This window comes from Oncorhynchus mykiss, chromosome 7, assembly GCF_057628025.1.
Source record: "Oncorhynchus mykiss isolate SJ-2025 chromosome 7, ASM5762802v1, whole genome shotgun sequence".
In the NCBI taxonomy this organism is placed as follows: Eukaryota; Metazoa; Chordata; class Actinopteri; order Salmoniformes; family Salmonidae; genus Oncorhynchus; species Oncorhynchus mykiss.
The window spans coordinates 41,445,632-41,461,427 of record NC_143028.1 but is presented as its reverse complement, the minus strand read 5'-3'; the positions used below and the strand labels follow the sequence as shown (position 1 = coordinate 41,461,427).

The 15,796-nt window shown below is 43.1% G+C and overlaps 1 protein-coding gene across 1 annotated transcript in view; it reads left to right on the top strand.

The window, feature by feature from the left end:
* The window catches only part of LOC110527887 (caM kinase-like vesicle-associated protein), a 102,495-nt gene that overhangs the window by 84,751 nt on the left and 1,948 nt on the right, over nucleotides 1–15,796 (top strand). Inside the window, exons 5-11 of the mRNA XM_021609476.3 lie at nucleotides 142–216; nucleotides 1,423–1,561; nucleotides 11,654–11,774; nucleotides 12,017–12,092; nucleotides 13,278–13,414; nucleotides 15,112–15,190; nucleotides 15,499–15,586. Of these exons, the coding sequence (XP_021465151.1) occupies nucleotides 142–216; nucleotides 1,423–1,561; nucleotides 11,654–11,774; nucleotides 12,017–12,092; nucleotides 13,278–13,414; nucleotides 15,112–15,190; nucleotides 15,499–15,586 (715 nt within the window). The remainder of the gene's footprint in view (nucleotides 1–141; nucleotides 217–1,422; nucleotides 1,562–11,653; nucleotides 11,775–12,016; nucleotides 12,093–13,277; nucleotides 13,415–15,111; nucleotides 15,191–15,498; nucleotides 15,587–15,796) is intronic.

Here is a 15,796-nt window from a genome sequence, read left to right as displayed (position 1 = left end):
TTGACTGTTATTGTGTTTTATTCATGAGCATTATTATACCGTAATACCGTACTGTGTATCTCAATGAAGGCACTCCCATTTCTCTCCATCTGTACACTCCTTCTAACTCTCCTCTCTCCCCCTGTGGCCTGCTCTCTCCAGGGTGAAGCACCCCAATATTCTTCAGCTGGTGGATTTCTATAAGACCAGAAAAGAGTACTTCCTCTTTCTTGAACTGTGAGTTGAGTCATCTGATTGGTTGAGATTGCGCCCCTGTTTTTGAGGCAGCAGGGGTCTATGTGTTGATTATGCACTTATAGGGAATGAGCTGTGGTAGCCTAAGGCCCTGTAAATATGAGCACAGCTCTGAACTACCCTTCTGCAGCCTTCATTTGGTATTCAGATATGATTCATTTCTGCATGCTCCATTTTTTTCATTAGTCTGTGTTCTTGGGGATTTGACACATTACCATAGAAACATTAAATGTGACATGCTCTATCATAATCAGTCGTAAGTCGTGCTAGTGCATTAGCATAAAACTTGCACATTTCGTAAAAAATATTGGCATGGCCTGTTGTTGGATTAAAACAGAATTCAATAGAACAACATGTTTTCGAGCCAACCCAATTCATTTGAATGTCGAAATCATAGTTTCAGTACACTTTGAAAGCCTCAGAGGAGAAGAAGATCCACCTTTCAAAATGAGTCAATGGCTAGCGAACAGACAACTGACAAGCTAGCTGACTAGCTGTTTAGCTGGCAAATACAACCACAAACTCATTTTTAAACACATTATCTAGCTAGTAATACACTATCTTGTCAAACTGTTAAATTAGTAGCAAACCAGCTACAAGTGATGCCAAATAATATGTTTTATACAGTGGGACTTGCATTGTGATGTGCAGATTGCAATTGGAAAACCAACAACAAACTTTGGGGGTGATTTTCTCTAAACAGCTGATCTCTGTTGTAGCTATGCTGTGCTCAATTTGAACAGTTGGTACACAGGTTCTAAATTGTTTTGAAGCTAATAATCTCCTCTTTCCAGCAGTGTATAAAACTCTAAATCTGTTTTGGGGTCTATATGACTGATTCACAAAATATATGGTACTCATATTCTCCAGGATTGCATTGATTTGTGGGTCTTTTATTCTGATAATGAGGTAAACCATCAGAAATCATCACATTAAGCATGTTTGGTGACTCTGTAATTTTGTCAAATGTTGATGTCTTCGCCCTTGGCAAGGTGTCATTTCTATGGTAATAGCATAGTAATGCAAACATATTTTTCCCCAATGTGTCTCCGTGTCAGAGACATCAAATAAAGTTATACTATTAAAAAGGATCTGTGAATTATTTGAACCAGAGACAGTCAGGCTCAAAGCACCTACTGTAGGTCAGCACCATGCTTCTGCTTCATGCCACTCACTTTCTCCCCACAGTGCTACTGGCAGAGAGGTATTTGATTGGATCCTGGACCAGGGCTACTATTCAGAGCGCGACACCAGTAATGTGGTCCGTCAGGTGTTGGAGGCCGTGGCCTATCTTCACTCCCTGCACATTGTCCACAGGAACCTCAAGGTACTAAGCCCACTGCTTATTTTAAACGCCACTGGTTCTTTTAAATACATTGTTGACTTGTTTAATTGGGTTGAAGTGTATATATATATATATACAGTGCCAGTCAAAAGTTAGGCCACACCTACTCAGTCCAGGATTTTTATTTATTTTTACTATTTTCTACATTGTAACACAATAGTGAAGACTTCAAAACCATGAAATGACACATGGAATTATGTAGTAACCAAAAAAGTGTTAAACAAATCAAAATATATTTTATATTTGACAATCTTCAAAGTAGTCACCCTTTGCCTTGATGACAGCTTTTACATTCTTGGCATTCTCTGGAATGCATTTAAATTATTAACAGGTGTGCCTTGTTAAAATAGAATTTGTGGAATTTCTTTCCTTCTTAATGCGTTTGAGCCAATCAGTTGTATTGTGACAAGGTAGGGGTGGTATAAAGAATATAGCCCTATTTGGTAAAATACCAAGTTCATATTATGGCAAGAACAGATCAAATAAGCAATAAGCAGTCAGTCAATCCAGGAACATTTCAAGAACTTTTAAAGTTTTTTTAATTGCAGCCACAAAAACCATCAAGCACTATGATGAAACTGGCTCTCATGAGGACCACCACAGGAAAGGAAGACACAGAGTTACCTCTGCTGCAGAGGATAAGTTCATTAGAGTTACCAGCCTCAGAAATCAGCAATTAACTGCACCTCAGATTGCAGCCCAAATAAATGCAACCAGGCTCGGTGTCAGGACAGGCAGAGGTTTGTAAACAGGTCAGAGTCAGACAGGTACAGAAGGGTAGGCAGGCTCGGTGTCAGGGCAGGCAGAATGGTCAGAACTGGGGAAACTAGGAAACAGAACTTGAGGAAGCAACGAGATGGGAAAACACTGTGGTAAGACCTGACAAGACAAGACGAACTGACAATAGACAAACAGAGAACACAGGTATACAATGCCTTGCAAATGTATTCATCCTCCGTTTTTCCAATTTTGTTGCATTACAATCTGTAATTTAAATGTATTTGGATTTCATGTAATGGACATACACAAAATAGTCCAAATTGGTAAAGTGAAATTTAAAAAAATAACTTGTTTCAAAAAAAATCTTAAAAATACAAAACGGAAAAGTGGTGCGTGTATATGTGGTAACGGTTTTGACTTGAGGTTATTATTTATAGGGGTGCCAGGTAGGTTGTGCCTACCAGAGAAAACATTGGTTTCTCCTTTTAGTTTGGGAGGGAATGAGTCCCATCTGGTCCGTCAAGTCTACACCAATACAAAGGACTTATGTAAACGTCAGGAGGGAAATCAACTTTTCATAAACCCTTAAAACATTGAAAAGAACTTCAAAACAACTGTATTCTTTTGCGTGGGTTGTATTAGCAACATCAATGGATTACACACACATAATAATATAACACAATGAGTTCTGGTTCCTCCAGAAATGTCCTGTACCTCGGGCCTAAAAAGAGTCCAGCCCGGTAAAGGAGTTCAGTGAACTCAAGTGACTTTTGTCACGCAATGTTTGTCCGTTCATTCCGTGTAGCGTAAACCCAGTATTAAATCATACAATCAATATAACAATTTTACCACACAACTTTAAAGCGTATCAGCTCTTACTAAGTCCTCAACTACATCTAACTACATAAATCATCACCGTATACATCATATCAAAACAAATGAAATACCGTATACAAAAAAGGTGGTCGGTCAGTCAGACAATCCGCCAATAGATCTCCAGCGGAGAAAGGCCACGAAGAATGGAGAGGTGTAGTCCACGGACGCAAAGAGTGGATCCGATCCTGGGTAAACTCTCTCAGGCTACAAAACACACGTTTAACAGCAACATAACAACCGGAATAGAGAAGCTTCGGGAACACATCCTCAGTCACGTCTCCATCACAAACCCCTTTTGCGCAGCTGATGCTGGCTATTTAATTGGGAATTAAAGGGAAAGCACCCTATTGGAAGGAGAAGCACTGAGACGGTTCAGAATAATTCAGGGCCGTCACACACCCCCTCCCCTGGAAAAAGCCGACCATTGCCCTGGAAGGCACATCTTGTTCGGGGAAACCGAGAAAGGTCTCCTCATCACTTTCCTCTACAAACATTTTCATGACTTTTTGGAGCTCACGCTCCTCAGCTGAGGGGTCACAGGCCTTAAGGTGTGAGACTTCTGGGTCTGGGAATCCGAGAAAAGTCTCCTCACTTTCCTCTTCAAAGATATCCAAGATCTTGCTGCGCTCAATCGCCTCCAATTCCTCAGCCGAGGGGTAACAGGCCTTAAGGCGTGAGACATGGACAACGCGCATATCTTCACCTGTGTCCTCTTTCACCACTCGGTAGTTCAAAGGGCCCATCTGCTCCACAATCCTATATGGTCCTTGCCATTTAGGAGCGAGCTTGGCAGAGAAGAATTGTTCAGCTTTCGAGTAAGGATGAGAGCGAAGCCACACCCGATCACGAAGCTGAAACTGCATGTCTCGTCTGTTCTTATCATAATTTCTCTTCTGCTTGAGTCGAGCCTGGATCATGTTCTTTGAGACAAGAGCTCTCAAGTCATGTAGATGGACTACCTGGTCATAGCAAGCAGCGTCTGGAGTAAGCTGCTGGGGCTGTAGCACCATATCCAAGGGTCCTCGGAGGGGACGACTTAGGTTCAGCTCTGCAGGTGTGACTCCAGTGGACTCTTGCACAGCAGAATTCAGGGCAAATCGAAACTCGTGAAGGTGCTTGTCCCAGTGTTTGTGCTGGGTCCCTACATAGGAAGCAATCATTGTCTTCAAGGTTCGATTTACTCTCTCAGTGAGATTGGTCTGTGGGTGATAGGCCGTGGTCAACTTCTGTCTCAGGTTCCATCTTTGGCAGGTCTCCTCAAAGAGATCAGAGACAAATTGGGAACCTCGATCAGACAGGATGTAATCAGGCACTCCCCAGCGAGTCAGGATCTCTTTCGTAAGGATGTTAGAGACGGTCCTTGCTGTGGCCTGACGCAGGGAAAAGAGTTCCACCCACTTTGAATAATAATCAACAAACACAAGCATGTACACATTCTGATTGGCGCTTCTAGGAAATGGACCCATCAAATCCACTCCTAGCATTTCCCAAGGTCGGGTAACCACCGTTTGCTGCAACTTGCCAGCAGGCTTTCTACCTTCTGGTTTGTACATTTGACAAACCTGACAGTTTCGGATGTGTGACTTCACATCTATGCTCAGATGTGGCCAGCACAGTAACGCTTGCAACCGCTTGTAGGTTTTGAACCTGCCCAAATGACCAGCTAATGGGTCTTCATGGAAATGTTGAAGCAGTTGTAGGCGTAGAGTTTCAGGTATGTACAATTGGTAGAGGGTTCTGTGAGGTAGTTGTACAACACGGTAGACTTTGTCTTCCATGATGGTCAGCTTTGTGGTAGGATTGACCATCTTTTCTCCATCTTCCAGGATAGTCTGGTACAAAGCCTGTACTTCTGGATCATCCTGTTGGGCTTTCCATATGGTCTCATCAGAGATGGGAAAGTCTGTTTTGGGCGAGTCTCGACTGCTTGACAGGACAGTAGCACATGTAAAATGAGGGCCACCGTTATCACAAGCAGGAGCCCTGGATAAGGCATCTGGAACAGTGTTGTATTTTCCTTTCCTGTATTCTACTGCAAAGGTGAACTCTTGCAACCGTAGAGCCCATCTTATGAGTCTGGTGCTTGGTTTGTTGGTCTTGAACACCCACACAAGGGAGGAATGGTCAGTGACCACAGTGAAGTGTCTTCCCTCCAGGTAGTACCTCCACTTTTCCAAAGCCCAGACAACTGCAAGGCACTCTTGCTCGGTTGTGGAGTAGTTCCGTTCTGCTCCATTCAATGTCCGACTGGCGAACGCTAGCACTTCTTCAGTGCCAAGTCCAGTCTGTTGGACTAGGACAGCACCAAGTCCAACATCACTTGCATCAGTGTAAACAACAAAAGGGGAATCAAAGTTGGGATGACCTAAAATGGGAGGTGTGACGAGGTGTCGTTTCAGGGTTTCAAAGGATGTCTGGCACTCTGCCCTCCATAGGAATTTCACTCCTTTTCGCTTCAACGCGTTGAGGGGTTCTGCCACCTGGGAGAAGTTCGACACAAACCGATGGTACCATCCAGCCATCCCAAGGAACCGTTGAAGGGCCTTGAGTGTGGTTGGCACAGGAAAATCTTGTACCGCCTTGGTCTTTTCAGGATCCACATGAATGCCGTCGAAAGACACAATATGGCCAAGGAACTTCAGGGAAGTTTGGCAGAAGTTGCTCTTCTTCATATTCACGGTCAGACCAGCTTATCTTAGCTTGTCCAACACTGCTTGAAGATCTTGAAAGTGTTGTTCTCTGTTCTGGGAGTAGATAATTATATCGTCCAGGTAGACGAAACAGATCTTCCCTTTGAGCTCACCTAACGCAATCTCCATCAGTCTTTGGAAAGTGGCAGGTGCATTCTTTAATCCAAAAGGCATCACCTTAAAGGAAAACAAGCCCTCAGCACAGACAAAAGCAGTCTTGTCCTTGCTTTCCTGGTCCATCTCAACTTGCCAATAACCACTATTGAGGTCAAGGGTAGTGAACACAACAGCGCCAGACAATGACTCCAGGATCTCGTGGATGGTAGGAAGAGGATAGGCATCAGTCTGGGAAACATTGTTGGTCTTCCTATAGTCCACACAAAATCTAAGACCACCAGTCCTTTTTGGGATGAGGACAACAGGAGCAGCCCAAGGAGAGGAGGAACGTTCTATTATATCTTGTGTTAACATATCATTAATGAGTCCCTTTTGGATGATTAGCTTCGCTGGGGACAAACGATATGGCTTTTGCTTGATCGGCATTTCCTGTGTAAGGAATATTTTGTGCTTCAGGAGCCCGGTGCGTCCTAGCCTTGAAGTACATACATCAGCATTATTCTGCAGCTGTTCCAACAGCCTTAACTCCTCTGGATGTTCCAGCTGAGCTCTTCTTACAGCCTGTAAAAGGAGATCGTCAGAAGGATTATCAAGGGTTAGTGGTAACGGAGCAACGGCAGAGAAGACTGCCACATTTGAACCCCAATCATGTAACTTCGTAGCTTCTGATTGGAAGAAATGCTTCTTGCTCGGATTGTATGGAAACCAGTAGCAATTGTGTGCGATATCAATCTGGACACCACTGAAGTACATGAAATCAATTCCCAACACGACAGGAAAAGCAAGGTTCTTGGTTTGTAGAATAACCGAAGGAATCATATAGGAGCGGTTACACAGGCGGAACTCTACCTCACTCCATGCAAGTGGTCGTTTAGCCTCACCATCAGCCAGATAGAGTGGACCTTCTGTCCACGGCTTCAAGTTGTATTGCGGACCTTTAACCTCCTTCCACAGTTTCTCATTGAGCAGTGTGTAGGATGACCCGGTGTCCAGGATGGCTCTTCCTGTCCATGGGCCTATGGACAGGGGTAACACCAGTTGGTGCGGTATGAACTGAAAGGAAGGGGATGTCGATGGGGGGGCGTAGGCAGTGACTCTTGGGATTTCAGCTCTGGTTAAAGCGCCCAGAGAAGGATGGTCATTCCTGCGAAGAGAGTTAGGTGTGTTGGCCTGTTGTGATTTGTGGTTTCTGGAAGGGTTTTCTTGATACGGTCTTGGACATGTAGCTGAAGAATGTCCCTTTTGGTTACATCTCCAACAGAACATGAGAGGGGTCTTGGCTGGAGACTCTAGCTGTTGTTGATGGTCTGTCTTGGGTAACTGTTTGGGTGTCTGTTTCTTTCTTTGGTCATATTGCTGTTGGCATTCTCTGTCCTTCTCAAACTGCTGTCCCAAGCGAACCAGTCCATCGACAGTGGTGACTCGTTCTCGGAGTTGACTGGCTAGTAGTGGGTTGATGTTCTTCAAAATCAATTTAATGACCTCTTCCTCCTTAATGCCAGGTTTCCACCTTCTGCACAGGGAGTGGTAACCGTATGCAAAGTCACGGATACCCTCTTTCTCGCTTTGCACTCGATTCCTGACTCTGTCTGCCAGCTCATCTGTGTAGTCCTCAGACAGAAATGCAGAGGAAAACTTGGCCTCAAAGTCAGCCCAGGAGGTAGTGGTGAGACGTGCCACATCCCACCAGTCTCGAGCTGTCCCATGCAACACATTCCTCAATGTGGCAAGGAGTTCTTCGTCAGCCAGGGGATTGAGGGCAAGAAAGTCACGACATCTTTCTAGGTACATTAGCGGATCCGGACTGTCATCTTTTTTCCCAAAGGTGGGAAATTGCAATTTAATGGGCATCGTCCCCACATGACGTCTACTCAATTCACCATGAACAAACGAGCTAGGAGGGATTGAGGAAGTAGAGGGGGAGGGCGTTATCGGACAATGAAAATGAACACCAGGATGCATGGTGGATTGCATCCTGCAAGGGGTGGCTGTAGCATGGCCTTGTCTTGGCTCTTCAGAGGTGCCAGCTTGGCCCTCAGTGGTCTGAACAGAAGTGGACACCAGAGAAACTCTGTGTAAGGAGTTGTGCCTAATGGAGGCCATGTCCACAGACACGTCATCCAACATTTTAACACAATTAGAGAGTTCTGTTTGCAAGTGGTCTACAGTGTTAACCATGGGAGAAAAAACAGAATTAACGTCCTTGAGGACCTCAGTGTGATGATGTTGCAGGCGCCATTGGAGAGTGGCAGTGAGTTGGTTTCGTTGGTAGTCAAACTGCCTGTCCATGGCACCAGTAATTTCCCGTCTTCCACTCTCACTGAGCTCTGTCAGCGTGTGGGTTAGAGTGCTCAGTGAGTTTCTGAATTCCATGGCACTCTGTTGTTGCTCTTCCCTCAGACATTTGAATTTATAGTGGATAAGAGTTTGGAGATGTTGTTGAGTCCGACGAATATCAAGGATGTCACCTTGAAGTTGTAAGACTCCCACCTCTGGAGATAAACCAGACAATGGAAGAAGGTTGGGTGTCAGAGGGAGGGCTAGCTCAGTACTTCCACACAGATCCATGTCAATAAGTGAGTAACTGGTTAGACCTCCTGTGGCCTGTGGTTCAGACCGAGCATTCAGATTCCCAGGGCTCTGGCCCAAATCAACTCCAGTATCTCCATTCACATTATGATTTGTATTGTCAGCTTGATGGTCAGAATGGCCCTGTATATTCCCATTGACAGGTATGACATGGATGAGCACATTATCTTGGGGTGAATCCATTGTTTTAATTCCACACAAAAGATTTGCTTTGGTTAGTTCTCAATGTTGAGCTGTCCCATCTGGGGTGCCATTTTTTATGTAACGGTTTTGACTTGAGGTTATTATTTATAGGGGTGCCAGGTAGGTTGTGCCTACCAGAGAAAACATTGGTTTCTCCTTTTAGTTTGGGATGGAATGAGTCCCATCTGGTCCGTCAAGTCTACACCAATACAAAGGACTTATGTAAACGTCAGGAGGGAAATCAACTTTTCATAAACCCTTAAAACATTGAAAAGAACTTCAAAACAACTGTATTCTTTTGCGTGGGTTGTATTAGCAACATCAATGGATTACACACACATAATAATATAACACAATGAGTTCTGGTTCCTCCAGAAATGTCCTGTACCTCGGGCCTAAAAAGAGTCCAGCCCGGTAAAGGAGTTCAGTGAACTCAAGTGACTTTTGTCACGCAATGTTTGTCCGTTCATTCCGTGTAGCGTAAACCCAGTATTAAATCATACAATCAATATAACAATTTTACCACACAACTTTAAAGCGTATCAGCTCTTACTAAGTCCTCAACTACATCTAACTACATAAATCATCACCGTATACATCATATCAAGTCAAAACCGTTACATAAAAAATGGCACCCCAGATGGGACTTGAACCCACAATCCCTGGCTTAGGAGGCCAGTGCCTTATCCATCAGTCGGTCAGTCAGACAATCCGCCAATAGATCTCCCGCGGAGAAAGGCCACAAAGAATGGAGAGGTGTAGTCCACGGACGCAAAGAGTGGATCCGATCCTGGGTAAACTCTCTCAGGCTACAAAACACACGTTTAACAGCAACAAAACAACCGGAATAGAGAAGCTTCGGGAACACATCCTCAGTCACGTCTCCATCACAAACCCCTTTTGCACAGCTGATGCTGGCTATTTAATTGTGAATTAAAGGGAAAGCACCCTATTGGAAGGAGAAGCACTGAGACGGTTCAGAATAATTCAGGGCCGTCACAATGTATTCAACCCCTTGGCTACAAAGCCCCTAAATAAGATCTGGTGCAACCAATTACCTTCAGAAGTCACATAATTAGTCAAATCAAGTCCACCTGTGTGCAATTTAAGTCTCATATGATCTCAGTATATCTATACCTGTTCTGAAAGGCCCCAGAGTCTGCAACACGACTAAGCAAGGGGCACCATGAAGACCAAGGAGCTCTCCAAACAGTCCAGGGACAAAGTTGTGGAGAAGTACAGATCAGGGTTGGTTATAAAAAAATATCAGAAACTTTGAACATCCCATGGAGCACCATTAAATCCATTATTAAAAATGTTAAGAATATGGCACCACAACAAACCTTCCAAGAGAGGGCCACCCACCAAAACCCATGGACCAGGCAAGGAGGGCATTAATCAGAGAGGCAACAAATAGACCAAAAATAGCCCTGAAGGAGCTGCAAAGCTCCACAGTGGAGATTGGAGTATCTGTCCATAGGCCCACCTTAAGCTGTACACTCCACAGAGCTGGGCTTTAGAGAAGAGTGGCCAGAAAAATCCATTGCTTAAAGAAAGGCATGTGGGAGACTCCCCAAACATATGGAAGAAGGTACTCTGGTCAGATGAGACTAAAATGTATCTTTTTGGCCATCAAGGAAAACGCTATGTCTGGCGCAAACCCAACCCCTCTCATCACCCTGAGAACACCATGTTTTTCATCGACAGGGACTGGGAAACTGGTAAGAATTGAAGGAATGATGGATGGCGAGATTTGAGACTGGGACGGAGGTTCACCTTCCAGCAGGACAATGACCATAAGCATACTGCTAAAGCAACACTCTAGTGGTTTAAGGGGAATTCCAGGTTGTAAGGCAACAAAATAGGAAAAATACCAAGGGGGTGAATATTTTTGCAAGCCACTGTAAATACACTGTGGATAATCAGGAAGATGGGCTACACCTGGAGGGGGGTGGAGACAAACACAAAGACAGGTGAAACGGATCAGGATTAGACAGAATCAGACCTTCATAGTGGAATTGCTGCAAAGAAACCCCTACTAAAGGACACCAATAATAAGAAGAGACTTGCTTGGGGCTAAAAACATGAGTAATGGACATTAGACAGGTGGAAATGTGTCCTTTGGTCTGATGTGTCCAAATTTGAGATTTTTGGTTCCAACCGCTGTGTCTTTGTGAGACGCAGAGTAGGTGAACAGATGATCTCTGCATGTGTGGTTCCCACTGTGAAGTATGGAAGAGGAGGAGGTGTGATGGTGTGGGTGTACTTTGCTGGTGACACTGTCAGTGATTTATTTAGAATTCAAGGCAGACTTAACCTACATGGCTACCACAGCATTCTGCAGCGATACACCATCCCATCTGGTTTGCGACTATCATTTATTTTTCAACAGGACAATGACTCAACACACCTCCAGACTGTGTAAGGGCTATTTGACCAAAAAATGAGAATGTCAAATATAAAATATATTTAGATTTGTTTTACACATTTTTGGTTACTACATTTTTCCATATGTGTTATTTCATAGTTTTGATGTCTTCACTATTGTTATACAATGTGAAAAATAGTAACAATAAAGAAAAACCCTTGAATGTGCAGGTGTGTCCAAACTTTTGACTTGGACTGTGTTTTTAGGCCAATTTTCTGAAAAGGCACATTTATAATGCAAATGTATTATGCAAATGTCCTTGATCAGATTGGCACCACACTGGTCTTGCTTTGTTTGAACAAAGAAAATTGGACTGTCCTTTTTAGACACTTGTGTGATGCTAAAGTAAGAGTTTGACTGCTTCAATATTTAACAATTATGAAGTCTGCTCTAAGTCTGTGTAAGTTTTGAATGAGATTACTTTAGCAAAACTTGGGCAAACGTCGGCTGTCGCCCTGTTCCTTTTCTCAGCTGGAGAATTTGGTGTACTTCAACCGCCTGAAGCACTCTAAAATAGTGATCAGTGATTTCCACCTGGCAAAGCTGGAGACCGGGCTCATCAAAGACCCCTGTGGAACCCCAGAGTACCTTGGTAAGGACTGGGGAAGGAGCAGGGGAGGGATTAGTACCTGGTTAAGGGGGAGCACAGACTGCCTGGGAGAGGGAGCAGTGGGTATCTTCAAGAGTTGGTTTTGGGGAGCAGTTTATGGGAGCGCAGGAAAGCATATGTGAGAAGAATATCAACAAAAAATTAAATAGAGAGCTTTCTGTATATTGTATTGTTTTGTTACTGATATAAAGAGATAATCTTTAACTGTGTTTGTGTCCCTGCAGCACCAGAAGTGGTTGGGAGACAGAGATACGGCAGGCCAGTGGACTGCTGGGCCCTGGGTGTCATCATGTACATACTGTGAGTGGTTTGATTATCAGCATAGGAAGCCATGGGCCCATATACAGCGGTTGCTCAATTAAAAGTTTTGAGATTACGCTGCAGGATTTAGAGGTAATTTGTGGTTTAGTACGGTACCCTGCGTCACTGCTTCATTGCTCCAGACCAGCACAAGGGGGAGTTAGAGCACTGATTATGCTTTTGGGTCCCAAGGCACTAAACTGACAATGAATGGGTGACATAAACCAAATAGAAACTGATAATTGTGCACGACTTCAAAATTGAATTTCAATTAACTGAATGATGAAGATGATTGAATTTAGAACAATAGTGTAAGAATTGCTATTCCTCTGTGCTGCACATGCACACCCTGAAAAATACAATACTTTTTTTGCAACAGTATAAAACTTGTTACACTAAGGTTTTTATTCTAAGAGAAATGAAAATGTTCATTTATATCCCATGATATTCTTAAGATATATGTGTTGACTGAATATAAGCAAGTGATGTCTGCTAAATAATCAAGTTGATGGCGCAGTCATATAGCCTCAGCACCTACATACATGTTATGCTCTTAGTACTGTAGCCTACTGTCACGTTGTACATCACCATATTTTCCGGTCCTTCCTAAGGGAAACCCTGAGGGGTTTTCTTGGAATAGAAACACCATAATATTAATCAAATGAATTAAGTTACATTTATTAAAATCAATCCCATATACCATGTTCTTACAAAAAAATGTTTTAAATTCTCTAGTACAGCCAATATTGAAGGCTATCAAATGCTTCTGAAAGATGCCCTCTGGTAGTCAAACTAGCACTAACTAGTATTAATGGTAACAATGGCTGACAATTAAATAATGTGCCATAGAATTCTGCAGTAGCCCGCAAGGTGTGCTGCAGTATGACGCAACTTTTAAAGGAAGAACCACTGTATATTACTGCAAGAGGGGTGGGTTGTTAGTCTACTCATAGGATGGGAGATTTGGAATTATACAGACGGACAACATGAATGGTGCCTGTACTTTACTGAAAGAGACCATCTTCACTCTACTCCACATGGTATGCTCAAAAGCAGTACGGATATCTTATTTATTTATTTATAGGGTATTACCTACTGAAATACATCAAATCTTTACATGACATTTGTGCACATGGTATTACAATACAAGCTGATAAAGAGCTCCTTTTGTTTTGTGGACCTCAGGCTTTCAGGCAACCCTCCTTTCTATGAGGAAACTGATGATGATGATTATGAAAACCACGACAAGAACCTGTTCAGGAAGATCTTGGCGGGGGACTATGAGTTTGACTCTCCGTACTGGGACGACATCTCAGAGTCAGGTATTTTTAAGATGAAGTAGAGACACAGGAGACTATAAACAACAGCTTACTGGGTAAATAGAAATTCAAAAGGGAGGATTTTATCTGTTCAGTTTTTCACTTTCAAAAGCATATCCTGTTTGTTTTCTGATTCCATCAGGTGTATTACAGTTGAAGTCAGAAGTTTACATGCACCTTAGCCAAATACATTGAAATTCAGGTTCACAATTCCTGACATTTAATCCTAGTAAAAATTCCATGTCTTAGGTCAGTTAGGATCACCACTTTACTTAAAGAATGTGAATTGTCAAAATAAAAGTTGAGAGAATGATTTATTTCAGCTTTTATTTCTTTCACATTCCCAGTGGGTCAGAAGTTTACATACACTCAATTAGTATTTGGTAGCATTGCCTTTAAATAGTTTAACTTGGGTCAAACATTTTGGGTAGCCTTCCAGATGCTTCCCACAATAAGTTGGGTGAATTTTGGCCCATTCCTCCTGACAGAGCTGGTGTAACTGAGTCAAGCACCCCCACAACATGATGCTGCCACCTCCGTGCTTCACGGTTGGGATTGTGTTCTTCAGCTTGCAAGCCTCCCCCTTTTTCCTCCAAACATAACGATGGTCATTATGGCTAAACAGTTCTATTTTTGTTTTATCAGACCAGAGGGTACGACCAAAAAGTATGATCTTTGTTCCCATGTGCAGTTGCAAACCGTAGTCTGGCTTTTTATGGCGGTTTTGGAACAGTGGCTTCTTCCTCACTGAGTGGCCTTTCAGGTTATGTCGATAGAGGACTCGTTTTACTGTGGATATAGGTACTTTTGTACCTGTTTCCTCCAGCATCTTCACAGGATCCTTTGCTGTTGTTCTGGGATTGATTTGTACTTTTCAAACCAAAGTACGTTCAAATCTAGGAGACAGAACGCGTCTCCTTCCTGAGCGGTATGATGGGTGCATGGTCCCATGGTGTTTATACTTGCGTACTATTGTTTGTACAGATGAACGTGGTACCTTCTGGCATTTGGAAATTGCTCCCAAGGATGAACCAGACTTGTGGAGGTCTGCAATATTTTTTTCTGAGGTCTTGGCTGATTTCTTTTAATTTTCCCATTATGTCAAGCAAAGAGGCACTGCGTTTGAAGGTAGGCCTTGAAATACATCCACAGGTACACCTCTGATTGATTCAAATGATGCCAATTATCCTATCAGAAGCTTCTAAAGCCATGACATCATTTTCTGGATTTTTCCAAGCTGTTTAAAGGCACAGTTAACTTAGTGTATGTAAACTTCTGACCCACTGCAATTGTGATACAGTGAATTATATGTGAAATAATCTGTCTGTAAACAATTGTTGGAAAAATTACTTGTGTCATGTAGTAGATGTCCTAACCGACTTGCCAAAACTATACTTTGTTAACATGAAGTTTGTGGAGTGGTTGAAAAACGAGTTGTAATGACTACAACCTCAGTGTATGTAAACTTCCGACTTCAACTGTAACTGCTGTTTGTTGAGATATTGCTTTTATTGTGTTGCAGCAAAAGGCCTGGTTGCCCGTAGTGTATGTAAACTTCCGACTTCAACTGTAACTGCTGTTTGTTGAGATATTGCTTTTATTGTGTTGCAGCAAAAGGCCTGGTTGCCCGTAGTGTATGTAAACTTCCGACTTCAACTGTAACTGCTGTTTGTTGAGATATTGCTTTTATTGTGTTGCAGCAAAAGGCCTGGTCGCCCGTATGATGGAGGTAGACCAGGATCAGAGGCTGACTGCTCAGGAGGCCATCAACCATGAGTGGTATGGAAATACACATTAACACAGTAGCCTACTATAGGGATATACCACAAGGCCACAGTACTAAGGAGATATACCAGATGTGAAGTGAAAATGAACCCGATTTAATCTAGTTGATTGATGTGTCTGTGGTAAGTATGATGTGTCTGAGTGTTCTTATAAATAAGTACATTTAAACAGGTTGTCGGTGATGTTGTTTTATTAGTATTACTCACCCCCATCTGCTGAGCTGTCACTTGTACTGTACATGTCAAGAGAAGATTACAAAGGCCCATTATAGTGAAGTTCCCTTTCCCCCTTTATCTCCTCAGGATCTCTGGAAATGCAGCCTCAAATAAGAATATTAAGGATAATGTCTGCGCACAGATAGAGAAGAACTTTGCTAAAGCCAAGTGGAAGGTAAAGCCTCTTCTTTTTATCTGTTCCAGTTCTTCATCACTGAAGGAGAGATGGGAGGGAACTATTGTTACGACCCTGGGTTTATAAGCGCGGGTATCGACTCTGCCGCTCGAGCATGCTTTACCTTCACAGTCGATAGAGCGCTGGACTTCGGGCTAGACGGTCGAGGGTTCGAGGCCTGCTCCCTACCTGTTTCATTACACTATCGAT